At 42.4% G+C, this 24,150-nt stretch overlaps 7 protein-coding genes across 8 annotated transcripts; 4 read left to right on the top strand and 3 right to left on the bottom strand.

Annotated features, from left to right (window-relative positions):
• Positions 1 to 607: 607 nt before the first annotated feature.
• On the bottom strand, positions 608 to 4,754 carry LOC117147352 (cystathionine beta-synthase-like protein). Its single transcript, XM_033314215.1, has 4 exons — positions 4,646 to 4,754; positions 2,295 to 2,519; positions 1,113 to 2,154; positions 608 to 1,046 (listed from the first exon to the last, which is right to left on the bottom strand). The coding sequence occupies exons 2-4, from the start codon at positions 2,515 to 2,517 to the stop codon at positions 743 to 745; spliced, it is 1,569 nt and encodes a 522-aa protein (XP_033170106.1). The 5' UTR covers positions 2,518 to 2,519; positions 4,646 to 4,754; the 3' UTR covers positions 608 to 742.
• Positions 4,755 to 5,907: 1,153 nt separating this feature from the next.
• On the bottom strand, positions 5,908 to 7,904 carry LOC117147353 (microsomal glutathione S-transferase 1). 2 transcript variants are annotated; one of them, XM_033314216.1, is made up of 2 exons: positions 7,761 to 7,904; positions 5,908 to 6,341 (listed from the first exon to the last, which is right to left on the bottom strand). In XM_033314216.1, exons 1-2 carry the CDS (start codon positions 7,887 to 7,889, stop codon positions 6,015 to 6,017), a joined length of 456 nt encoding a protein of 151 aa, XP_033170107.1. In that variant the 5' UTR covers positions 7,890 to 7,904; the 3' UTR covers positions 5,908 to 6,014. The 2 variants fall into 2 exon arrangements, with proteins under 2 accessions (XP_033170107.1, XP_033170108.1); XM_033314217.1 differs by lacking the exon at positions 7,761 to 7,904 and adding an exon at positions 7,089 to 7,280 and having other exon boundaries at positions 5,916 to 6,341.
• A 1,996-nt stretch (positions 7,905 to 9,900) lies between these two features.
• LOC117146600 lies at positions 9,901 to 10,945 on the top strand. The gene is made up of 3 exons (XM_033312924.1): positions 9,901 to 10,109; positions 10,284 to 10,407; positions 10,526 to 10,945. Exons 1-3 carry the CDS (start codon positions 10,056 to 10,058, stop codon positions 10,741 to 10,743), a joined length of 396 nt encoding a protein of 131 aa, XP_033168815.1. The 5' UTR covers positions 9,901 to 10,055; the 3' UTR covers positions 10,744 to 10,945.
• Positions 10,946 to 11,355: 410 nt separating this feature from the next.
• On the bottom strand, positions 11,356 to 14,850 carry LOC117146601 (probable nuclear transport factor 2). The gene is made up of 4 exons (XM_033312925.1): positions 14,618 to 14,850; positions 13,853 to 13,924; positions 13,683 to 13,781; positions 11,356 to 11,666 (listed from the first exon to the last, which is right to left on the bottom strand). Exons 1-4 carry the CDS (start codon positions 14,723 to 14,725, stop codon positions 11,553 to 11,555), a joined length of 393 nt encoding a protein of 130 aa, XP_033168816.1. The 5' UTR covers positions 14,726 to 14,850; the 3' UTR covers positions 11,356 to 11,552.
• Positions 14,851 to 15,526: 676 nt separating this feature from the next.
• Positions 15,527 to 17,473, top strand: LOC117146597 (zinc finger protein 84). Its single transcript, XM_033312922.1, has 2 exons — positions 15,527 to 15,915; positions 15,980 to 17,473. The coding sequence occupies exons 1-2, from the start codon at positions 15,643 to 15,645 to the stop codon at positions 17,240 to 17,242; spliced, it is 1,536 nt and encodes a 511-aa protein (XP_033168813.1). The 5' UTR covers positions 15,527 to 15,642; the 3' UTR covers positions 17,243 to 17,473.
• A 971-nt stretch (positions 17,474 to 18,444) lies between these two features.
• Positions 18,445 to 20,528, top strand: LOC117146599 (glyoxalase domain-containing protein 4). Its single transcript, XM_033312923.1, has 4 exons — positions 18,445 to 18,635; positions 18,864 to 18,913; positions 18,995 to 19,101; positions 19,785 to 20,528. Exons 1-4 carry the CDS (start codon positions 18,540 to 18,542, stop codon positions 20,396 to 20,398), a joined length of 867 nt encoding a protein of 288 aa, XP_033168814.1. The 5' UTR covers positions 18,445 to 18,539; the 3' UTR covers positions 20,399 to 20,528.
• Positions 20,529 to 20,696: 168 nt separating this feature from the next.
• On the top strand, positions 20,697 to 23,735 carry LOC117146596. The gene is made up of 3 exons (XM_033312921.1): positions 20,697 to 22,046; positions 22,122 to 22,420; positions 22,714 to 23,735. Exons 1-3 carry the CDS (start codon positions 21,045 to 21,047, stop codon positions 23,195 to 23,197), a joined length of 1,785 nt encoding a protein of 594 aa, XP_033168812.1. The 5' UTR covers positions 20,697 to 21,044; the 3' UTR covers positions 23,198 to 23,735.
• The last annotated feature ends 415 nt before the right edge of the window (positions 23,736 to 24,150 follow it).

Below are 24,150 nucleotides of genomic sequence, written 5' to 3'. Positions count from 1 at the left end.
GTTTACGTAGTAACGAATTCTTCTCATGGTATCTACTCGTACAAAACATTTAAAATAAATATGATGCAAGTAATTATATAATAGTATATATATATAATTATATAAACTTTCTGGTTTGAAATTAAAAGAAACTTCTTGCCATTGGCTTGAAAGAATCGTCTCGAGAGCTAGTGATTTGGAATATTTGTTAATTTCAAAGTGTTCCTGACATTTTTATGTTCAATTTCTGCCTATTAAAGTTGCTAATACTTACCACAGTACATGGGTAATTGTATACTTGCATTTATAAACTAATAGAAAATTCTTTCATAAGATTTCTCCTGAGGATAACCAAACAATATATCCACTGATTTTTTCGTTATAAACGTGGAATATGAACAGCTTCGAAGAGAGTAAATATCTTACACAGTATAAAATTCCAGGAGAAATGGCGCAAATTGGATGAATTAAATAAAAATGAGATCTTTAGCCCTTAAGCCATTTTTCAACTTCCAGGTTTACTTATAATTAATTTAATTATTAATATCATGAGTTTAAAATACTTTTAATTCATTCGTTAAGCAACGTAGGATGTTTCAGTTCTAGCCATATCATACCATTTTTGATATATACTTTGATACTTTAGGATAAAACTTTATTTGAAATAATCAAAATGCATGCGGGTATAAGTTAAAAATGCGTAACATAGTCTGTAGGTGGTTGGATTTCTAGGACACAGATCAGGAGTTGGGAACGTTCCAGTTTAGTGGCTGCCGCCGTTGGTGGTGCCATTGGCCTTGGGCTTCTGCTTGCCGGCGGCAATGAAAGTGGTCACGTCCAGCTTGGTGGCCAGAGCTTTGAACTCCACCTTGCCGGCCGGGTTCTTGCCCAGGATGAGCACGCTGGGGTCCACTTCGAGGACGCGGGCCAACTTGCCCACAATCTCGGATTCGTTCAGTCGGATTACTCGCTTGTTGAGCGCCTTGATTGCGGGATCGGACTGCTGGCGGTTCATGCTCACGATCTGGGTGATCAGCGTCTCCTGACCCACGACGCCCAAGACAGAACTAAGTGGGGAAAAAACAATAGGTTATAAACGGTGGAGCGAAAGGAAGGGATTGCGGTGATCGTACCCATCATCCTTATCCACGACGGGCAGCTGGTCCACGCGGTGTTTCTTCATCAGGGCAATAGCCTCACCAACCGTTGCATCCGACTTGAGAATGGCCGGGGGAGCGGGTAGCTCCAACTCGGCGATGGCCAGGCTCCACCACCAGTGACCGTGTTCGTTTACCGGCTCCTTGAAGTTGCGCGCCTCCATCCAGTTGTCCGACACGAACTTGGTCATGTAGTTGCGTATGCCATCGGGCAGAATGACCACGCACCGCTGGCCCTTCTTCAATTTGCGGGCATGCTGGAGGGCAGCGTGCATCGCTCCGCCACTGGAGCCGCCGCACAGCAGACCCTCCTCCGCGTTCAGGCGTCTGCTCATGGGGAAACAGTCCGAGTCGCCGATTTTCGTCCACACATCCACGACGGAGTCATCGAACACGGTGGGCGGGAAGTCATAGCCAATGCCCTCCACCTCGTAGAATTGCACATCGGTCTTGTTGAGCTCAGCAGGGCGGGCCAGGATCGAGCCATAGGGATCCACGCCGACTATCTGGCAACTGGGAGCCTGCTCCTTGATCTTACGCCCAATACCACTGATAGTTCCCGCCGTTCCCGCGGATACCACTATCATATCGACCTTGTTCTCCAGCTGCCACAGGATCTCGGCGGCAGTCCCATCGTAGTGAGCCAGCGGATTGCCAGCGTTGCGATACTGATCCAGGACAATCGAGTTGGGCGTTTCCCGCTGCAGCTGCTGCGCAACGTAGATCAGTCCCTCCGGCGAATCGTAGGCTGCCTCCGTGGGAGTACGTATGATCTTGGCGCCGAGGGTTCGCAGCGCAGACACCTTCTCGTTGGACATCTTCTCCGGCATCACGATAATGCACTTGTATCCCTTAACGGCACAGGCCATTGCCAGTCCAATGCCCGTGTTTCCAGACGTTGGTTCGATGATGGTGTAGCCTGGCTTGAGCAGGCCCTGCTCCTCGGCGTCCTGCACCATGCGGTAGCCAATGCGGTCCTTCACGGATCCTCCCGGATTAAGGAACTCGCACTTGGCATCTGTAGAGAGGAAAGAGGCAATTAAATTATCTTAGATTAGATCTGTTCGTTTTGTTGCACAGAAAATTGTGGGTTAGGAAATGAGATTTTATGACTAAGTCAGTCGAATTCTTCGGTGGATTTTCAGGCTATAAACTTACACATCTCGCATTCGATGCCCTCGCTGGCGGGAATGTTGTTCAACTTGACCAGTGGAGTGCATCCGATCACCTCGAGGATGTTGGGCGTAATCTGCTGGCGGTGGGCGATGCCCCGATGGATGTGGGGCGACTTCTCGGCTGTTCCCAGATGCCATTTGCACTTGGACGGCTTGCCGGGATCAATGAAGTCCGCGGGCCTCTCGTATGGCTTCGGTTGTGGCATCTCTGAAAGGAGGAAGAAATGGTTATTAAAATGTGTTTGGGAATCTCTATAGCGAATGGAACATGGTTCTGAAAATATAGCAATTAGTTGAAATGATTTCGCCTGCTAGCGTAATTATCTACAGGAAAGGTTAGTACAATAAGTGTAAAGTAAATAAATTACTTGCTTACTTTAATATATTTCTAGAAGCAATATAAAAGTGTAACCTTCTTCTTCTACAGACGAAAGGATAAGGGAACCTTTTATGTCCCGGAGTTTGGGAATTCTTTTGTGGGCGCGTACCAAGAAAGTATCTTACAATATGAGACCCCAACTAAGATACGATTTATTAATTAAAATTGGAATTGTGTTTAGTGATAATAGTATGACTTGAAAAAGCTTATCTGCTCCTGAATTTGAATAGATTCGCTTGATTCGCGATCGTACAAACGCCAGATGGTGCCGGTGGACCCCCGATGACCCGTACCTTATCACCCCAGATTCCGGTGTGCAAATAAATGGGGGAAAAATCTCAATCAAAATATATTTTCTGTTGTCTCATTGCGACGAGGTTGCGAAATTGCGTGAGATTACTATTCAATCGAAAGCGAAAAGGTCGGGCCCAAAAGCGATGACGTGACAAAACTTAAGGATATACAAATCAGTTGGAAACAGGAAGTGCAGCTTGTTTGTTTCAATTTGCCAGATCCCGAATTCGAATTCTCCTGAGAAACTTCACATATATGTACATATGCATTTTTTCTAGCTGTAATTATTTATAGGATACAAAACTAAAACTCTTAGCTCAAGGCTTTCCTTATCACATCGAAATTTCAAAATACGCGAGGTCATTCGGTTCTATGGATTCTATTCGATTCTTTGTGGAATGTGTTCTACGGATTTCCCGTTCATTGATACGGCATTTTTCTAGCTGTAATTATTTAAAGGATACAAAACTAAGACTCTTAGCTCAAGCTCAAGGCTTTCCTTATCACATCGAAATTTCAAAATACGCGAGGTCATTCGGTTCTATGGATTCTATTCGATTCTTTGTGGAATGTGTTCTACGGATTTCCCGTTCATTGATCCTTCAGTCTATCTTAGACGTTCAGTTTCCAGTTCGAAGCCCTTTAACTTGGTAAATAAATAAGGGCTACTGTCGTTCAAGTGGGTTTCCATTTTATAGATAAGCTTTCCAGGTGGCACTGATTGCTTGCGCTGTATACGGACACGCCACTCGAAACATATTTATCACCTACAAAGTAAACTCAAATAAGGGAACTGTTATTATATGAAAAAAAAAAAACGTTACCAACGTTGTAAGGGTATCTTGTGAACCGAGGACTAATGATAGGGTAGGTCGGAATCAGTAGTATCAGCATGTATTAAATTAACTTAATAATTGAATGGAGCGCAAAGTCTTTCTAAAATGCTACCTAAGTGTTTATATAAACTTCCTAATATTTATAATTAATAAATTGCACTTAGAAGTAATTATGAAAGCTACGTACAATTTATCAAACGACCCGATGAATCTATTCATTAAATTATACGTCATGTTTTTAATTTAAAAGGAAGCTGTATAAAGTGGTATTGAGATACTTTATTTATTAAACTATCCTGTATTAATATAAATATAGCATATAAAATATAAATCAAACAATTTGAATGCAAGGGTGAGCAGTAAAATTTAGAAACATTTTTAGACGACTTAAATATTATTTATGAGAATTTCGAATCAAAACATCGCATTTTAAAATTACTTGATTTTAATATTAATTTGTTTCTTTTTTTCTGTGTAAACTCTCAACTTTCACGGTTTTCCTTTTTATTGCTCTTTCTTGTTTATCTCCCCCGCCGCTGACATGCACACACACGCATTTTTCCATATACATATATGTATAGTTGTTTCACAAGCACGCGGCTTCAAAATAGAACAACAAAAACAAAAACGAACGGCGAATATGTGAGAAGAAAAAACAACATACAAAATAGCAAGCACATGTTTCTCTCTCGTATTCTTTGTACTTCTACATATTTATAATTCGCCGGTTGAAAATGTGCAAGAAAGAGGCAGCACAATGAACTTCGAGGGAAAAGGATCAGGACGAATGTACTTTGCACAGTTGTCAGCTTAAGTTTTACTTACCAGTGCTGGTGATTAGTGACCCAGGAGCGACTAACTAGCGCGAACTGCGAAAAGCGACCGCTACGATGCTGCCAACGAAGGCAATTGAACGGAATCGGAATCTAACCAACGCACTCAACTTGCGGCTAACGGTCGACTGCGACACCGGCAGAGACGGCGGCAGCGCACAGTGGTGCGTATGCTCAATACAACATAAAACAACAGTGTGACAAATATTCATATCATATATTTTTTCATACTTAAAAAAAAAACTTGAAATGCCATTACTTTAGAGTTATTTTCATTTAAATAAAAATTTAATATATTAATATAAAAATTTTTGATTTGACATTACTGCTTTTTTCCTCTCACTATATATAATATATATATATATATATATAATATAATGTTCGGATACAAAATAAATAATCAGAAAAGTTTGTATGAATTTTCCATATTTAACTGTTACTTAGATATGGATAAATTTAATTTGCCTTGTATTTTATTTGATTTTTCATTGGATCTCATTGGAATTGTGGATTTGCTTTTATACATTGTGGTCCAAAATTATTATGATTTTTTTAGAGTAATTATCCCATTGTTATGGTGAGAATGAAACAAATAGTGATAACCGGTTTCGCTCTCCTTCATACACAGCATGGCTTGATCTGCGATTTCCTGCACTGAAAATAAATGCGTAATCTAACTAATAAGATTCCGCAGTAGTACCAGATACGTTTCCAAACTTAAAATTGGTTTGTTTTAATTTTAAACGTAATGCTGAAATCCGAATCAGTTTCCTACGCTTTTAAAATACCAAACTATAAATTAAAAACCAAATCATCAAAACTTTAAAGCTGTAACTTATCTCCAACTGTGCTTTTACAGCTACATATACATGTATTGGAAAAGCTGCATGTTAAACATTTTGTAGTGTTATAACGTATGCTACACTAAATAATCCTATAGCAAGCATTATACAGCACTTTTCTTTTCTAAGCTCTTACCTACATACATATGTATGTATGTCGACAAAGTGATCTATTCACAAAACGAGGTACTTAGTATTCAGAAGACAAGTTATTTTAGTTATGGTATGGTAAATTGATTACTGCCATCTGTATATGCATATGTACTATATCATAATACATATGGATGTATTGAGATATAGAGATTGAGATGTAGAGATACATTTCTATAAAATTGAAAATTTGTTACTTGTAGTTCAGTAACTGTATTGAATTTTTGGCATATTGAATTTCCCCAAGAAGAAAACACTTAGATTGTGATCCAACAGCACCAAAGCCGAGGTAGGCGTAACTCTACTCTATATTTATGAAATTATTTCAAAATGCTTTAAAAAAAAACAAGAAGGACTAGACCTATGTGCTTAGAAGGCGGCCGAGGCGATGACCTGCAGGGCCATGTAGACGGTGGCGCCCAGGGCCACGAAGAAGGCTAGGGCTCGGGAAGGCTGGGGCACCACGACCACGGCGTAGACCAGTGTGTGGACGATGCGGGCGATGCCCACGGCGCGGAACAGGTTGATGGCCAGGAAGGCGGCCGGATCAGTCAGGACGTAGAGCAGACCGATGGCGAAGAAGGGCAGGATGTTCTCCAGGTCGTTGCGGTGGGCACGGCGCACACGCTCCACGTTCGGATCGTCGAACTTGACCTTCAGCTTGGGGGACATCAGGTCCTCGGGGTTGGCGAAGGTCTGAAAATGAAGATACCGATTAGAGAATCTTAATACAAAAACTTAGAGATGTGCATTTTAATTTCGTATCATTTTGTACAGCCCTCCCAAAGTCCAAGTCTTTATAACTACGTGTTCAATTCGATCCACACCTTTTCTTATTATCTGTGTCATCCTAAATTGTCAAAAGGTACGAGGCATTTTATATAATCTGAATTACCATCGCCCAAACCATTATTTAAATGAAAATAATTAATAACGTATCACCAAGCAATAATAGCAGCTAATACTTCGCGTAAGCTAATGTTAATGTATTTGTAAATATATTATTTAAATATTATTATTATTAATATTATTTGAAAGTTGTGGCATATCAGTTTTTAGAATCCAGGTGATAAGCCAATATTAACAATAAAACATGGTAAACTAAAAATTCTATTATAATGTAATACTTATTTGCAATGCGTCACATTATTTTTTATTTTAATTTTTTTAATTTTTGCAATTGTTAAATGTTTTTAATATAAAGTCTGCATTTTTAATTAGTTAATTTCTCTTAAAATTTCACTCGTTATTTCCACATATTTTGTATACTAATAGATTAAGTTACATTATTAATTATCACCGTTGCTAGTTGAATTCTAATAACTTTCAACCTTAATAAATTCACTAATCTATTTCGTTAGATCCATTCAAACTTTCACTGGCGCCGAGACTTTGACCCCACTGTGCGACCAGCTCCCCGCCCCGCCCTTACCCATCACCCACCTTCGTCTTGAACCGCTGGATGGCTGTCAGAAGGCTCATCAGCAGCATTTTGATCACCAAAACTCCGACCCAAAAGGTGAAACTCTTGAAGACGGGATTGGAGAGGCTGAGCAGTTCCACGGGGCTGGCCATTGTATGTGATTTAACTATAACTTTATTATCTTTATATTGCTTAAAATGCCTGGTCTGAATTCAACAACTTGCTCGGTCGTCGCTGAAATATTAAATGAGCGATACTCGCGTGCGCCTTTTTTTTATACCGGCAAATAAAAGCTCTCTCTGCGGCGTAAGCGAGTAGGCGAATAGGGCGGAGGCGAACTAGCGCATTTTGCGGCGAAGAGAAAGAGAGTGCTTGCCTATAAAGAGAAGCGAGTGTTTTTCAAGCAAAAAATGCCCGAAGAATACTGCAGAGGCCACAATGGTAAGGCAGCAAAAACAAAATACCCTAAATTGTGCGTTAATAAACGAGAATAGGTTTAGCTAACAACATAATAATAAATAAAATTATTATATATATATGTTTCGCCTTCTCACATGCGATCCAACTTTCCAATCTCTAAAATCAAGTATACATATAAAAGTCACCTTGAACTGGCCGCGAGTGTGAATGTAGAAACACGAATCTCAACCCATTTTCATGTAGATACAATGTAGATGCTGCAGGATACTTACGGCCGTAAAGAAGCGCATGAGACCCGTGTAAATACCAGCGGCGAAGATCTTCAGAATCAATATAGCCGACCATCCCAGGTAGCATCGGAACACCTGGTTCTCCAGCGATATGAGTTCGGGGTTAAGCATTTTGATAGCTGCAGGTGCACTTGCATACTGACATCGGTTATAATCGGGTTGCGTTTCAAAACAGAAGCAGTTGATACCTTGTAGATTGGGTATATCGATTTGAGTGAATCTTGTTCTTAAAATTCCTATTTTTTCAGGTTTTTGATTGATTATATAGAATAGCTAGCTTGGAAATTGTTTCCTTCTATTTATTTTGAATTTATAAACATGCTGCATAATATTTATCGTATTTTCTTACACCTTCCGCGTTTTTTCTGAAAAACTTGTAACTCCGTAGCTCGGTGGTGTATCTTTTTCGATCATAGTTCGCAGCTACGTATAACTAGTTTTGCTGTCACTGTAAAGTGCTGGCGATTAACATTTAATAGAACTACAATAGCATGGGAATTGCCGCTAATTACCGTAAAATTGCTGAGACAAAAAGCTTGCCAAAGCTCAATTAGATTTCGTTCTGGTAGTAAGTTCTCGAAAAATGCATTTTCAAAATTGAAACAGAAAATACGGATTAATCAAAACAGTGTAGCGATAAGAAGAGCTAAATATAGTTTCGAAGCGCACCTGTATGCGTTCAATCATATCAAAAGTTGCCTTCAAACTGATAAGCTGGGCTTGTGATAACAAATAATCGTATGTACTTCTGGTTGCTACTAGTAAGAAATTATTCTAAAAACATATATTTTAATGGTTAGATTTTGAAATTAATGGGGCACTCAACGGGTTCTATAGAGAACTAATTTAAAAATCACAACCGGTTATAAATAGATTTCCTCAGCTGTATAATGTAATAATTGTAATAACAACTTATCTTGTTTTCAGATTGGTACCATAGAACATAGGAGGTGTTATTGTTTTAGTCAGGAAACAAAGTATATACAGAGGTGGTCAAAAGTATTTACACAACGAGCTTTTTTTTCAATTAGTTGACAATTGAAAAAAAAGCTCGTTGTGTAAATACTTTTGACCACCTCTGTATATTGTTGGTCAGAATTAACATCCAACTCAATCTTACCGTGTCTGTTTATTTCCACGTAATCGTATTTATTTAAACTATTAAACCTACTGCAGGTAGTAGATAAGGCCGGGTCGGAAATGTAATTACTAATCTAATTTGATAAACTATATTATTTAGCTGAACTAGGAGCGATCGGAATGGGATAGCCGATTATTTTTACAGCTTAACGATCCTTAAAAATACGGGGAAAATATAGCTTTAATGATCTGCAACGTTACTTAATAAATTTTATTAAAACCGAACGACTTAGCTACCACTACACTTAATCTAAGCCTTTTTAATTGAAGGGTATATAAAATTCGGCTTGTTACTTTTGTTGCTCTAAGCTTTTAAATGCACTTAAAAAGTACAGTAACAGGAACCAACATCTAATATTTTAAATAATATTTTTTATGCATTACAATTCCTCTTTTACATGTGAAAAGCGTTGCAATCCAACCTTACAACCTAATAATCCACTCTGAACTTCCCATAAAGTCCACTAGATTAATCATGATTTGAGGAAGTGATTTCCCCGGAGAACTTTTCCTCAAAATATGTTTTCCATTATCCACTTGGTTGCCATCGGAAAATTGGCGACCCGTTGGCCCCGATTCCGCGAATTAGCTCCGATCTTGGGCCCGAAGGTTAGGCAGCAAATTTGGGGTAATGGCCATGCGAGCACAATGAGTCCGAGTCCATTGGGCGGCTGCCCACTGCCCACTGCCCACTGGCCATTGGCCACCCACCGGCACAGAGCATGCATGCAGATACAGTCATTATGCTCCACTCAATCAAGCTGGAAGGGATGGGGCTCGAGTGCAGCTGGCAGCGGAGAACGCAGACGGTGTCCACTCCAGCGATGGAACCGAGAGGTCGGGCGGACGTGGGCGGGTACACAGGGATGGGAACAAGAATGAAAAGCCTATTTCCTAAGTGTAATTAATTAATTTCGCTGGCTGGGCCCGACTGCGCCCAACTGCAAACTGCAGCCGCATTTGCCTGCCATCCGCCAACCATTTCCGAATCAGAATCAGTTTGTCCAGCGCTCTGCCGTCGCGAGCACGCTCCAAAGAGGCCAATCGGAAGAATTTGGAACTTTCTTGAGTTGCGACACGCACACTTTCAAGCTGGACCACATTTTCGAGGACTGTCAGCGGCAGCAGTTTCACAAAATGTCTCATGGCGAGCGGAAAGGCCGCCTCAATGTGGTCAAGTTTCTCGAACTGGTAAAGGATTTTTTTTCAAGTGATTCCACGTGATGGCTAGATGAATAGCAAACAATGATTTGTTTCTAAAAAACGACTTGGGAATTACAAGCAAAGACGCGAAATAGCAGACAGACTCGGAAATTATAAAAACACCAAGAAGCATCACAAATGAACATCCCCTCATTTTTCCAGGGCTTTGCGGTAGCGTGTCTGGTGCTCCACTTCTACAGCTTCAACGATCGCGATATAATGACTTCGTTCCTGGCCACTGGCACCTTCACGGGCTACATCATAGTGGTCATCGGGGTCTTTGCAGGTACGCCTTAGCATGCATTCCGATCCTTAAGAGTCCCACTCCTTTTAAAATACCAAGAGAAGTTAACCAAGAAGGCACTTGTGCACGCAAACCTACTTAAGATACCTTGAAATTGCAGGTGTTCTGATGCGGGCACCCATACACAAGCGCATCGATATATTCTTCAGCGTCCTGGGCTGCACCCTGTTCGTGGCCAGCGGTGTGTTCATCATCGAGGCCTGGGAGTTCTCCTTCCGCACCCGAACTCGGGATCTCGCGCTCATCAAGGCCTCGCTGTCCATCGTCAATGGGGTGCTGTTCGGATTCGATGCGGTGTTCACATTTCGCGACAAGTGAATCGTTCAGTTTCCGACGGCAGCCGCTGGCCAGATCCGCCGGAGCTTCTTTCGTATGCATTTAATAGCTTGTAAGGGTATACATTTCTTTCCGGTTCAACTGGCCATGCCGCCAATCATACAAACAACCAAACTGTTAACGTTTATCTTTATATTTAAGTTTTTTTTTTTTTCTCAATAAAAAGTAATTCGCCATCGCTCAATTAGTCATACAAGAAAGCAAGAGTCGGCACTTGCGACTGTGTGGTAGTCCCGCTCATCTGGTAATTGTTTACAATATATGGCTATCTAAAATAATCCTCATAATTAAAGTACAAATAATTCAATTGGAAATATAAACGGTCTAGAAATCACTGTAAACTTATGTAGGTAGGCGGTCAGGCCGGCCAGCTGTTCCTGCTCGTTTCAGCGGAACTCGAAATACGAGCTCGTCGTAGCACGGCACTTACCAAATTCGATAGCCCTAGCTAAATTAGAGCGCGAGCTCCAGGTGTTCGCGGAACATATAATTCTAGGGGTCCGTGGATCGTAAAGCGAGAGTACCGGCCACAATGGGGCACAAATGAAGCTGAGCTGGCGGCCCATTTTGTTGACATCGTAATAGTAGTTAGCGTTTAATTTCTTATTTTTTTATTGTTTTTTTTTCTTTTCTTTTTCTAACTTTTGTATTTGTTGATAATCGTGAGACCGCTGGCTGGCTTTGTTATGCTTTTTTTTGAGTTCCACTTGTTGTTATCATTAGGCGCTGGGCATCTTTGGATGTCGATTATGTGTGGTGCTGAGTGGTGTGTGTAGGGGTGTGGGTTGCTTCTAGGCAGAGTTGTGGATGTTGAGACGGAAGATGTCGTGGGCCACGAAGAAGGTGCCTGCGTTGGCCTTCAGGAAAAAGACCTGCGAGAAGGCGTGTGGTGGATCGTCATCGCACTGCAAAAGAATGGAATCATAAATACGTTAGTAAGTGCCAGGCAAACAGTGAGATTTAAGGTCAATAACAAGCGTGCGAAAAACCAATTTCAACGTTTTGAGTTAGACATCAAAAAGGAGTACACACAGTTTGAAAGGGTTCACTGTACAGGGGTCGCTCGATAAATGGAACAGAACTCCAGAACATTATCATGAGCAGAATAAACTTTATACTGAATGTGCTAGCAAAATATTATTCACGCTTCTCAGCGATACAAGAACTTCTCAAAACTTTTCTCAGTTCCATTCAAAATTGAATAACATTTGAAAGTTTCTTAAGGCATATTAGGGTGCTATTAACAATTTTGGATATTTACAGTTCTCTTCTTCGAGCTAATGAATAAAACAATATGCAAGTTGAGGCTAGTTAGATTGTGTTTTGTAACAAATGAAAAACAGAATTCTTATAAGAGCAATATCAATGAATTTTAAAGCATCTAAAAATATAAATAAAACCGTTTTGTTAATAGTTAAATCGTGTATGTAGAGGTTACAGAAATTGTTTGTGTTACATTCAAATTGCGATATTAGGAGGTTCCAGTTCCCCAACCGAAAGAAAGAGCAAATCCAACTCAAAATCAACGAAAACCATGCACGAATTTTGGTTAATTTTCGTTGGGCATTCACGTACTGTGAGGATAATTAGAAGAAATTGGACGACGACGGACGAGACGCCAAGGATAAATATGTTTGTATGTGTGGGCGGAGTGGGCATGGCTGGGCGGCATAAGGTCGACAAGCAGCAGAACTATCCTATCGCTTAGATATTGCTTTCTTTCGTTTTTTAACTGGCTCTCGTCTCGTGTCTGCTGGCTGATCGTTTGGCTGCTGATCTCGATCTCGATTGACACACATATAGCCGGGCGCTGGAGTCTGTTGTGGACTGGGCGTGGCAGATCGGGCTCGCTGGTGCTACACATCGTGCAGCGAGAGTCGGAATATATCGTGCTGCACAAAGAAACTGCCGCCCACCGGCTTCAGTACGAAGGTCTGAATGTAGGCATGCGGCTGATCCTCGTCGGTCTGCATTGGTTTTGGCATTTGTATTTCGTTGTGTAATAACCAGAGTTGAGATATTCGATTCAGATTCAGGTGGCTTACATGGAATAATAGATGCAGCGGCGGTCGGCAAATAGCACTGCCCTTACGATTTTGCGCAAGAATGATGAATGAGTTTATGTCTTAAGCGATGGGCGATTGAAATTTGCTTGTAGTTCTCTAAATATATCTACTTTGAACTATAAGGTATCGTAAAATTAATTGACGAAGTTTTTTAAATCTCTCCTTTTAAAATTCATTTCATTTATCTACCTACTATAATTGCATTAATAATTCAATGGACATTATAGTTAAAACAAGAGAGACTGCTATGGTCGACTTTTTCGACTGGAATGAGAACGCGAAATTTCATAATTTTTCATATTGAAAAATATCAGAACAATTTTCGGGTTGTGGGCGTTAGAGTGGGCGTGGCAACATGGATCAACAAACTTGCGCTGCGTCTATGTCTCTAGAATCTGTCTTCTTAATATCAACCTTCTAGCTTTTATAGATCCTGAGATCTCGACGTTCATATGGACAGGGCCAGATCAGATCTACTTTTCAACGAATATAGTATACCCTTTAACTCTACTAGTAACAACTAGTAAGTATGCATACGTATCTTAGAATGAAGAACACTTAATGAAATAAAGAAGTGGCAGGCTTAATAAAGCTCATACATGATAACAAATAAATGGGAAACAGTGCAAAATTAATAATTTTCTTATGTGAGAGTCAAAACAAAACGTTCTATATGTTGCAAAAATGATTGTCAAGCATTTACGTGTTGAAAAGACCGAAAACAAAATCCGAAACTTGAAAAGAAAAGCGATTGGACGGCAGTGCTAATATTCTAACCGCCGCCGCAGGCAGTCATTGAATTTCCCCCCGACAGCGAGTTCAGGACAGTTTTCTTGTTGAGAATTCTGGTTTTACCTGTAGTCTTCCAAGGACGTTGATCAGAACTCCGCCATCGAAAGTGGGCTGCGAGTCCACTGTGGTTATCACTCTGGTAATCTTTTGGAAGCTCAGACTCTGCAGGAATCGGAAGGGTAAGCAAAATATTATTGAACATATGCCCATGGCTGTATATAATCAGAACTTACCTGAACTTTTTCCAGAATCTTGGGTGCTCCCTGTATTTGGTGGCCTTCGAAGGTCATGAATGAGTCTGTAGCCTGGAAGTATAAAATTTGTATTGAGATATTTAATCGAAGAAGGAGCATTAATATAATGATTTAAGTGTTATGATGATGTTTAGTATTATTCAGTAATGATATTTAACATTATTAAAAACTAAATGGGTTATAAAACTGTGAATATTTAAATTACAAACATTTCTAGCAGATCGTCTTATTTTCAATATTTTATCTTTATAGGCATTTTTATTCTTTTTTTTTATCTTTTATGTGACAGAAAAACTGAATAGATTGGAACTAATGAAACACAATTATGCCATATTTTTTCACGATTTTATATTATATATTGGGCCCTATCGTGCTGACCGCTGTTGTATGTTGGCCATATATTTCGTATGTGTGTATTTATTTATGCGAGCATGGGCGTAATGTGTCACCCGAAACTTCGAGAATCGAACGCTGCCCCCGTCCCTATCAACATTCATCCTATTCCCACGATATCACGATACGCCGACCGTAAATCTCCAGCTGCTTTTTCGCGCTCTTTTTCGCATTGCAACAGTTTCCCTATTCATTTTCTGCTGAAAGGAGGCGGAATTTTTCAAGGGCGCGCCGCGCGTCACCTGTGCGTGCGATGGGGATGGCAAGAGAAAAATGTGCAGGCGACGACGGAGACGCGGATAAAGGAGAGATGAAAGGCGACGAGCAGAAGCGGGAAGCAACAACACTTACGCTATAGAAATTAACCACGTTCGCCCGGTTCGCCGGGTCATCAAATATCGCATAGTACTGCTGCACAAATCCCTTGCCAATTTCCTCGTACTGCGGATTCAACGACATTTTGAGGGATAGGCGGTATGCTCAGAGATTATTGGGGAATCCGATCCGATCGCAGCGACACGAATAATTTAAAAAAAAAATGAAATGAAATCAACCGACTTCGCTCAGATCACAACTTTTTGTGAGGGGTGGAACACAGTCGATTTTGTCAAACACAGTCGATTTTGTCAAACACTATCGCCGCCTGCTTTTTCACAACTATCGATTACGATACCCAGGGCTACAGCACGATGCGCCAATAACCACATCGAAATTGGAATTTGAAATATTTGTAAGACATTATTAAGTAAATTTGTTGCAGTTGGAGTCATTATCGAGGGGAGGAGTCATAGGAGTCTTCCAGGGCAAGCTCCCTTGACTCCAGAACAATTCATGGCTATTCCTTGAGGTTTCGACCGCCGCATTTGCTTGTAACAGCCGTCAACAGCTATCGCTAATCTTGGCGCTAAAATTTAAAACTCAATTTGGCTTATATTTCTTTAACTTATCTCGATCATTTTAATCAATCCGGAGTCACTCGCGAGTCAAAATGGTCATATTCGTGCCGTTCAACAAACAATTGTTTGTTTTTCATATATTATTTTTCTGGTAATACCGAAAGCATCTTACTAGATGTATTCTTCACATTGGAAACAAATTATATCTAAGAATTAATATGCATTGCGATTTGTAATAATATTAATATAATATTAATAATATTAATATTTTCGATATACAAGCTAAAGCATTTTTTAAAGCTGATAACCTGGATTGGTACCGATATCGATAAGAGTGAGCGATCAACGGCAGCGCCGCAGGGGTCGCCCCTCTGGTCATACTGGCAGTGCGTATGCATCGCAGCAGGAAAATTTGGGAGGCGAAGAAAAGAATTAGTTTTCCACGAAGATCGTTGCATTTGACGCGCACGATTCGTGGCGATGTTCACCACATTTACGGACCTCGCGCGCCTGTGCAGGATTTGCCTGCGTCATCTGCGCGACCGCGACACCCAGTGTCCCGATCCGCGAATCATCGCGATTCTGCAGAAGTTGCTGGACATCGACATTCTGCAGCAGCCGCAGGGATTTCCCACTGAGATCTGCAACCTGTGCCACAACGCGGTGGTCTACTTTGAGGAGCTGCGTCAGGTGGCAAGGGAATCCAGCCAGAAGCTGATTGAATGGCAGCCAGTGGACATCGCGGTCGACAGGGTGGATATATATGTCCTTTTCGGCTTGTTAAACCTGGATTAATACTTTCTTAGTTCTATCATAGGTGAAGGAGGAGCCACCGTACGATGGACTCGGGGAAAACCAAGAGGAAGATCAGCAGGAACTACAGGAAGAGCATGAAAAGCGGGCGGATGGGCAGCAGGTAGATCTGCCGGAGAAGCAGGAGGATCAGAAGGAGATTCTTGACGACCGGGAGAACGAGGAGTATCCAGATGAGTACGAGAACAGCCAGCAACAGCTTAGCCAAGGCTCTGGCAGCAAACGACGCGCTGGCCTGGCCTGCGATCAGTGTGGCAAGCAGGTGTACAAGCTACCGTACTTGGAGGCCCACATCCGCAGCGTCCATCAGGGCTACTCGAAACCCTTCTTGTGCCGCAGCTGCGACAAGTGCTTCACTCGCTACGAGCAGCTGCGCTCCCACATGCGCAACGCCCATCCACAGCTGGAGCAACTGCAGCAGGAGCTGCGCGACCTCATCTGCGAGCTGTGCAACCGGCAGTACAGCACGAAGAATGCCTTGGGTGAGCATTTAAAGCGTCATGCCCAGCGCAAGGAGCACGTGTGCGAGCACTGTGGAGTGGCCAAGGTGACCCGAACGGAGCTACTGACCCACCTGCGCACCCACAATCCCACCTGGGAGCGCTTCAAGTGCGAGCAGTGTCCGCAACTCTTTCGCCACAAGAGCGCCATTAGCCGGCATGTTCGGGTGGTCCACGAGGGTCAGCGGCGGTTCCAGTGCGGTCATTGCGAGAAAAAGTTTGGCACGCATGCCTCGCAGGTGCGGCACGAGCGGCTGCACACGGAATCCACGGGCTCGGGTGAGGCAGCCGAGGAATGGCCCTTTGCCTGTATTCACTGCCAGAAGCCCTGCGTCTCGCGACAAACCCTTGAGTTGCACCTACGAAGGCACCGCGCGAGAAAGACGCACAGAAAGCGAAGGGAGCAGAGTCGGGAGAGTCAGGAGCAGGAGCAGGAGCACGGCCGCGATCAGCATCAGGACGCTCGGGAAGCTCAACAGGAGCAGCTTCGCAAGAGGAAGAAGCTACGGCAGAGAGATCTCTCCAGGGAAAGCCACCGAAATGAGGCGACCACGCAGGCGAACCAGTGGCCAAATGAGTGTCAACAAGGCCAAGAGTCCCACGATCCGGAACCGGATCCGCTGGAGGGGAGTCAGTGCAAGCTAGAGCAGGAGGATGCACTCGATCCGGAATGGCAGCACAAAATAGAGCAGGACGCAGAATCGCAAGACTCGGAGCGACCGGAAGGGCATTTCCATGACTACAAACTTAGCCCTTCGGAAGCCTAATGATCAACTATAACCATCTATATATCTATATACACTGCGCATCATCAAGTTAGCGCCACTTGAGCAAAAATCTTTGATTTGAGATATTTAGAAAACTGCTCAAGCTAGAGTTTTGAACATTTTTTTTTTTCATTCAAACGTTGAATAATTCTATAAATGAAAAGTTTATATGGGATGCAGTTTGTTGTTTATAGATTTTTATATAAATAAAAAAGAAAAACATTCCATAAATGGGTATATCACAATTGGGTCATCGGGATACGATAATTTAAGTTTATTCGATTTATTTCGAAAAAATGGGATGATTTACTTAAATATATTAGAATATTTTTCAATTAAATTAAGGACTTCACACATTCGTCTGGGTAGTGAATCTTATATTTTTATGAAGGTAATCCAAAGTAATCGTACCCCAACCGAGTTTTATTCCGCTGATCGCTTCCTCTTGAGTGGCATATTGTTTACCACTCTCGTATATTTTCTACTATATTAAGGTCTGGGGTGTATTCCAGAATTTTTACATTTTCGCTTAGAATCCTTGTTTTTACTGAACGTGCCGTGTGGATTCGGGCATTGTCGTGGTGAAAATTCCATTCTAGATTTCCAAAAATGTTTTTGAAGTAGGGAAGTGCAGTTTTTAATACACAATTATATACATTCGCGTTCATTTTTGCTGTTAAAAACTGCAATTTACAGGGGAATTAATAGGATACTGCTCCCCGTACCATGACACATCCAATCCGACTGTGTAAGTGATCCAAAATGTACTCCTCTTTACACAAATCGTGATAGTAATGACTATAGCCGTCTGGTTCCTCCAGATTTAATTTTTTCTCGTCCGAAATCATGATAGTCCTTAGATCTTGTATGTATAATGTATTAAATAGTTTAATATGCTCGCTTGCTTCGTATTTTATACGTTTTTATAATAAAATTGTTTACAATAATTGCTTTTCCATCGACTTTTGTGAATAAATTTTGGATATACTATTTTTTAGGTGTCTTCAGTCATTTCATCAATAATTTTTTGCTACAAAACGTGAACTCCGACATTTGTTTATTGAAGGTCATTAGTTTTTCCTCGTAGATGTTAATCAGCAAAAAAGCGCATTTAATAATTTTAAATTTATTATTATAAGTTATCTAAACTATAAAATATCGATACTTGCAAAAGCTCCCGTCGCTGGGAATATTTGGCGCTCTGCGTACGGCCACACTGAAACGGAATGTACATAAACAAGGCCGAAATTCGATCGGAAAACACTTGCTAAATAAACGCCAGCTGATAAACGCAAAGATGTCGGCCATTTCGGGACGCGCCCTGCACTATGTGTTCAAAATCGGAGATCGGGCGAAAAACGCCTTCTTCTTTCGCCAAATCTTGGGAATGACGGTGAGCTGGGAGTGGTGGGGGATATCGCCAGAAATCGGCAGACTTCCTTATCGCAGGTTGTTGTGTCTGGCTGTAGTTTCATCTGGACAACGTGTCAACGACGCGCGGCTGCTAATTAAAAAGCCCAGATGCCCGATAATGTCATATAATGACTGTGTTAAAATTTCTTTTTTCTCTCATCATTGTTGCGCCCTTCTATCGCCATCCCGCTCGTTCGCACGGCAACAGGTGCTGCGGCATGAGGAGTTCAAGGAGGGATGCGACGCAGCTTGCAACGGGTGAGTGCGAGGGAGACTTCTACGCGCTTGTGTGTCGGAGTGTTGCGACAGGACTAACCGGTAATCGTTAATCCTTCACAGGCCCTACGACAACCGGTGGAGCAAAACGATGGTGGGTTATGGACCCGAAAGTTCGCATTTCGTCATCGAACTCACGTATAACTATGGAGTGAGCAGCTACGAACTGGGTGAGACACATACCGGATGAAAATGTTAGGCTCACATGAGGGTTAAAAGTTCTGAGTGCAAGCGAACTAGCGGTAACGTCTTAACCCTTACACGGGCCAAGTAATATCATCCTAAAATAATTATTTATTTTATCAGGCATTATAGCGTTTTTAATAAGAATTGGAAGTTGAAAAGGTTTGAATCATCAGAGATAGTGGACTATTTCGCATATTTATTTCTGAAATTTGAATAAGTTTACAACCCTAAAAATGATGACCGCGTTATATCCCAAAATATACAATCAAACACATTAGTAAAATTGGGATGGCTTATCTTAAAGTACAAATGGGTTATTCTATCATCGACAACTTTATAATTAAGTGTTTCACTAATAATAGCTATTCGATAAGTGACTTGGCATAAGTACGTAAAGATAGTAGGTTATTAATCTTTTGCTTTATGAAAACGCAAATAGTTATCTATAAGTAGGTCGAAATCTATCAGTCATTGTATTTAAAACCGCGATGAGGATTTCTGTTTATCACAAAATGAACTAAAAACGAAAGTCTGTGAGCTGAATGATAAATGCGAATATATTTAAAAAACCATTACAATATTGAAATATACTCAATGTCTCCCTTTGAATTAATTCCCCAGTTAATTTATAAATCCTGTTAATCGATACCTATTCTTTTCGATTCAGGCAATGATTTTGGGGGCGTGACCATACACTCCAAGGATATCCTTTCCCGCGCCGCTGAGCACTCGTATCCAGTGACACAGGTGGCTGGAAAAGCCGGTAGTCTGCTGACCTCCCCCGATGGCTACAAGTTCTATGTGATCGATCAGGCCTCTGCCAGCTCCGATCCTGTCCAATCTGTGGAGCTTAATGTGAGCAATCTTCAGAACTCGCGCAAATACTGGCACGATTTGCTCCAACTGAAAGTTCTCGAGGAGAGCGAAGCAAGCGTGCGTTTGACTTACGATGAACAGCAGGCTTCACTGGAGATCACCCAGATCTCAGAGCCAATCAATAGAGCTAAGGCTTATGGACGAATTGCCTTTGCCATTCCGGCGGCCCAGCAGCCGCCTCTCCAAGACGCGGTTAAAGCAGCTGGTGGGGCCATTCTAACACCCCTGATTACCCTGGATACGCCAGGAAAGGCCACCGTTTCGGTGGTGATTCTCGCCGACCCCGATGGTCATGAGATCTGCTTTGTCGACGAGGAGGGCTTCGGCCAGCTATCTCAGGTGGAGTCCGATGGCGATAAGCGACTGGACAGGTACATCGAAAAGGATCCCTTCCAACCGAAGTGACTTTCCCAGCGATCCTTGAGCACTGATATTTGTACACAGCACCTTTTGTATTTGGATTTTGTATTGCTCTAATGGTTAATGGCTGTCTTCAACGGAGATATTATACATTTTAAAACATTGTAAAACATCACCTACGCTCGTTCTTGTTTACCAACATACATATATTTTATTACATAAACTGTCGATAAAATTAAGCGTGCGTATGGGATTTATTTTTCCTTGTTATAAGAACTGTTATAGCTTATCTGGTAATGAATCAATCAAAAACACCTCTAAACGAGGTAAAAAGCTTGTGAGGATCGCACATTTAACATAAAAAAAACATCTGATATCAGCCATTGTGACGAAACATGGTTTTCAATTCGACTAAACAAACAGACCGTCCTAAATCTGCTTATTTGGTCCTTACTAGGGAAAAGGATTTCAAGTATATGTATTCTTGATTTGGAACATATATGTTTTATTAGGTATTGCGTTATTTTTATGATCCTAGCAGGTGCTCTGGATTTTTCCTTCATTTTCATTTCAGTTTTAGAAGAGACAAATTGGTTTCGATTCCGTTTTTTGTAGCATTTATTTTTTAGGGTGTTTCCTGCATTTATTTTTATTTTTTTTTACTTGAGCGACAAAGAGACGTTGGTGCAGAATGAAGGACTCGAGTCAATCGGCGCCGGCGGGCCTCTTGGTGGCAAATCTGAAGTCGTGGGAAACGTTCGACTGGCCGACGGAGCAGCAGCGTTGGATCTACCGCAGTTGGGGTCAGTACTTTGCCCGGATGCGGAAGAACACCTTTGCCCAGAAGTACTTCGACAAATGCATCACAGAGAATGAGAGCACGGATCACAAGGCTCTTTATCTGCGCAGCAAGTTCAAGAGATCGGTGGCCCTGACGCAGGAAGCATTGGAGGATAGTTTGAGGGCCATGGAGGTAAGGCAGGCGTGGGACGCGAATGTGTCCATGGAGCTCGGAGATGCCCTCTACGATTTGAATCGGTTTGAGGAGAACAAGAGCCTGCTGCACGACAATGTCCGTCGGCATGCGGGCACCGCTCTGAAGAGCTTCGAGAATCGCCTCCTGCTGGTCGATGAGAATCTCAAGGATTGCACGGGCTTCAGCTTGGCCAACTTCTTCATGGAGCACTCCTCGCAGCTGCCCGGCTTCTATGCCCATCAGCAGGAGGAGCTACGAAGGGCCGACACGCGGCCGCTGTGGAAGATCCTCAAGGAGCGAAGGGAGTGTGATGTCCAGAGCAGGATCGATCGCAAGGAGGTGATGCTCTCCCCACTGGAAAGAGAGCGCAGGCGTCGCAAGACCAAGATCTTTTATCAGAACTATCTGGGTCGCAGCTGGACCGATTTCTTCTTTCTGAAAACACTTCGCCGACAACCCAACTGTCTCCTGGACAATCATTTCGGCTCCTCGCCGGACCGCACCAAGTATCTGGAGTATGCGTTCCAGCGCCTTAAGACCTTTACACGGATGCTCCAGGCAAGGAGACCCATGTACAAGGAGTACTACCATCGGAATCCCCGGATAGAGGCTCGCATGCGGGATGCGAACTTGTTCCGGATCCAGTACCAAACCAGGCGAAACATGCTGAGCATCCTGCGGACCATTAAGGTGCTGAGGGGGCGGAATGACATCAAGGTGAGCTACGGCTGGTGGGTTACACCACCTATGCGATACCAGCTAATTTAAAATAATCAACCACATTAATTATAGCGCCTGCGCAAGTTTGTGGAGGAAGTGATGGGCAGCTACGTGGTAATCAAGACGAACCGACTGATGCCCTGGAAGGCGGAGTTCATGAACGAGGTGTACAACAATCTGGCCCTCAGTTTGTGCGAGGGATACCGCCTGCCGGCCACGCGGGTCACGCCCTACGACAAGAGCGCCATGTGCCAGCTGCTCAACATACCGGTGGCCAAGCCCCTGGAGCACACGGAGCTCATCTTCGGGGATCGATCCACCTACTCCTATGCCGGCGCCGACAAACAGAGCACCGATCGATTGGCAGACCAGTGAGTTTCAGTTATTTCGAAGTATAGCGTTTAGAAGTATGCTCCAATTTATGCCATATATGAGTAGCAATCAGATAGCGCCATCTATATCTGATGGCATACATATTTTGTAAATTTTCTTAAACTTTAGCGGGTATCTAATAGTCGATCTATACTCTACAAACGTCTGAAAGCTGTGGGAAACGTGCTTAAACGAAATGTAAAATTTAAGAAATCTAATATTGGCTTATTTTTATAAATTTATAAACTAATATTTTAAACCTGATTAATTGGCAATTTCATTTCGCCAACAGAAACCATATCGAGTACCTGGAGAAACGACTGCTCTTCGCCCGCCTGCCGATCGAAAGGAGCTACTTGCTCCACGAGCTGGCCGATCGGCATATGCAGCAGAACCACTTTGTGCAGAGCCTGTCCTACGCGCAGAAGGCCATCGAGGAGGCCAGGGTATGCAATAGCCTCATCTGGGAGTTCCTCAGCACCATGCTGATGGCCAAGTCACACGCGGTGCTCCACAAGTACGAGCGCCAAACGGAGGTGCTCAACTCCGCCTACGATCTGGCCGCCCAGCTCAAGTCGCCCCAACTGTGCACCTTCATCGAACTGTGCCGCATGCTCAACAAGGACTACATCACGCTGCGCAAGATGTCCCAACTGGTGACCACCAAACGGCTGCGCACCAAGATCTCCAACAGGTCCAGTTTCCTCAGCTCACCCAACTGTTCGCCCAACTTCTCTGAATACAAGAAGCACGAGTATGGCCATTTGGCCGCCTAAGTCGGCGGATTGGATGGAAGGCAGTGCTCATGGCAGTGCCTTCTATTCGAACCGTTGCCTTTGGTGGCCAAGTGTCAGCCACACAATCCGCTGAAACAAATCGAGTTCCTACCAGAAAATCGTTAAGTAAAAGTTCAGAGACAGGTGTTTGTAGCATTAGAAGTATGCCCTTGCATGTAATGTAACTAAATCGCACAAATGCACTGAAGAAAAAACAAAATCCTATAAATATATCTAAACTTAAACGTTCATATGCGCTGAATTGAGCTGTTATTCCAATGACACTATTTGTGGGACTATACCATATAAATGTTTACCGATGATACATTCAATTTAATAATGACCTTCGAGCATGTGTGACTTAAAGTCGAACAGCGATACCCTTTGGCATGAAAATAATCCGAAATTAAAATGTCACTGCCCCATTTTTGAATACAAATGAACGGCATAAATAAAGTTAACAAAGTGCAGGGATTGTAAAAACTATTAAATGGGCCAACGAAATCAATGGCAATGAGATACAAAACTAACATCAAAATAAAATCATTTAAAAAAGCATAACAATTAAAAATCACCATATCGCATTTCAACGGATTATAACAATAACAAAAAAGACGTTTCTTTTTTCGGCTGCACTTATTTTTGGTCAAACGAAATACAATCTAAACAAAATTCCGGACGGTCCTGGCATAAAAAATTTGTTTTCACACTCTTAAATTATTTATGTTCGATGGGGCGGCTATGCGATTGCACTTGACTCCAATTTGGCCAATACCCCCCACCGCGCCCCTCTACCGCACAACTGACCTCGCCCAACTGGAAACTACGATTTGCATATTTTGTTGCTACCATCGTTGTTATTCTTGCCATTTTTCGTCGTTGTTGTCAGCATTGAATTGTCGCATGTTGGCCAGGGTTGGGAGCTGCAAACTGCAAACTGCAAACTGCAAACT

This window comes from Drosophila mauritiana, chromosome X (assembly GCF_004382145.1).
Source record: "Drosophila mauritiana strain mau12 chromosome X, ASM438214v1, whole genome shotgun sequence".
NCBI lineage: Eukaryota > Metazoa > Arthropoda > Insecta > Diptera > Drosophilidae > Drosophila > Drosophila mauritiana.
Note: the sequence above shows the minus strand (reverse complement) of the source record. Positions and strands in the feature narration are given on the sequence as shown.

Coding starts and splice junctions, on each gene's coding strand:
- LOC117146597 (XM_033312922.1), top strand. CDS start 15,643: ATGTTCACCACATTTACGGACCTCGCGCGCCTGTGCAGGATTTGCCTG. Junction 15,916..15,979: donor TGGACATCGCGGTCGACAGG/GTGGATATATAT, acceptor GTTCTATCATAG/GTGAAGGAGGAGCCACCGTA.
- LOC117147353 (XM_033314217.1), bottom strand. CDS start 7,220: ATGGCCAGCCCCGTGGAACTGCTCAGCCTCTCCAATCCCGTCTTCAAG. Junction 6,342..7,088: donor TCCAGCGGTTCAAGACGAAG/GTGGGTGATGGG, acceptor CTTCATTTTCAG/ACCTTCGCCAACCCCGAGGA.
- LOC117146599 (XM_033312923.1), top strand. CDS start 18,540: ATGTCGGCCATTTCGGGACGCGCCCTGCACTATGTGTTCAAAATCGGA. Junction 18,636..18,863: donor GCCAAATCTTGGGAATGACG/GTGAGCTGGGAG, acceptor GCACGGCAACAG/GTGCTGCGGCATGAGGAGTT. Junction 19,102..19,784: donor AGTGAGCAGCTACGAACTGG/GTGAGACACATA, acceptor TTTTCGATTCAG/GCAATGATTTTGGGGGCGTG.
- LOC117146601 (XM_033312925.1), bottom strand. CDS start 14,725: ATGTCGTTGAATCCGCAGTACGAGGAAATTGGCAAGGGATTTGTGCAG. Junction 13,782..13,852: donor AGATTCTGGAAAAAGTTCAG/GTAAGTTCTGAT, acceptor CGATTCCTGCAG/AGTCTGAGCTTCCAAAAGAT. Junction 11,667..13,682: donor ACGTCCTTGGAAGACTACAG/GTAAAACCAGAA, acceptor ATTCTTTTGCAG/TGCGATGACGATCCACCACA.
- LOC117147352 (XM_033314215.1), bottom strand. CDS start 2,517: ATGCCACAACCGAAGCCATACGAGAGGCCCGCGGACTTCATTGATCCC. Junction 2,155..2,294: donor GGGCATCGAATGCGAGATGT/GTAAGTTTATAG, acceptor TCCTCTCTACAG/ATGCCAAGTGCGAGTTCCTT. Junction 1,047..1,112: donor GTCGTGGATAAGGATGATGG/GTACGATCACCG, acceptor TTCCCCACTTAG/TTCTGTCTTGGGCGTCGTGG.
- LOC117146596 (XM_033312921.1), top strand. CDS start 21,045: ATGAAGGACTCGAGTCAATCGGCGCCGGCGGGCCTCTTGGTGGCAAAT. Junction 22,047..22,121: donor GGGGGCGGAATGACATCAAG/GTGAGCTACGGC, acceptor CATTAATTATAG/CGCCTGCGCAAGTTTGTGGA. Junction 22,421..22,713: donor ACCGATCGATTGGCAGACCA/GTGAGTTTCAGT, acceptor TTTCGCCAACAG/AAACCATATCGAGTACCTGG.
- LOC117146600 (XM_033312924.1), top strand. CDS start 10,056: ATGTCTCATGGCGAGCGGAAAGGCCGCCTCAATGTGGTCAAGTTTCTC. Junction 10,110..10,283: donor TGGTCAAGTTTCTCGAACTG/GTAAAGGATTTT, acceptor TCATTTTTCCAG/GGCTTTGCGGTAGCGTGTCT. Junction 10,408..10,525: donor GGTCATCGGGGTCTTTGCAG/GTACGCCTTAGC, acceptor TTGAAATTGCAG/GTGTTCTGATGCGGGCACCC.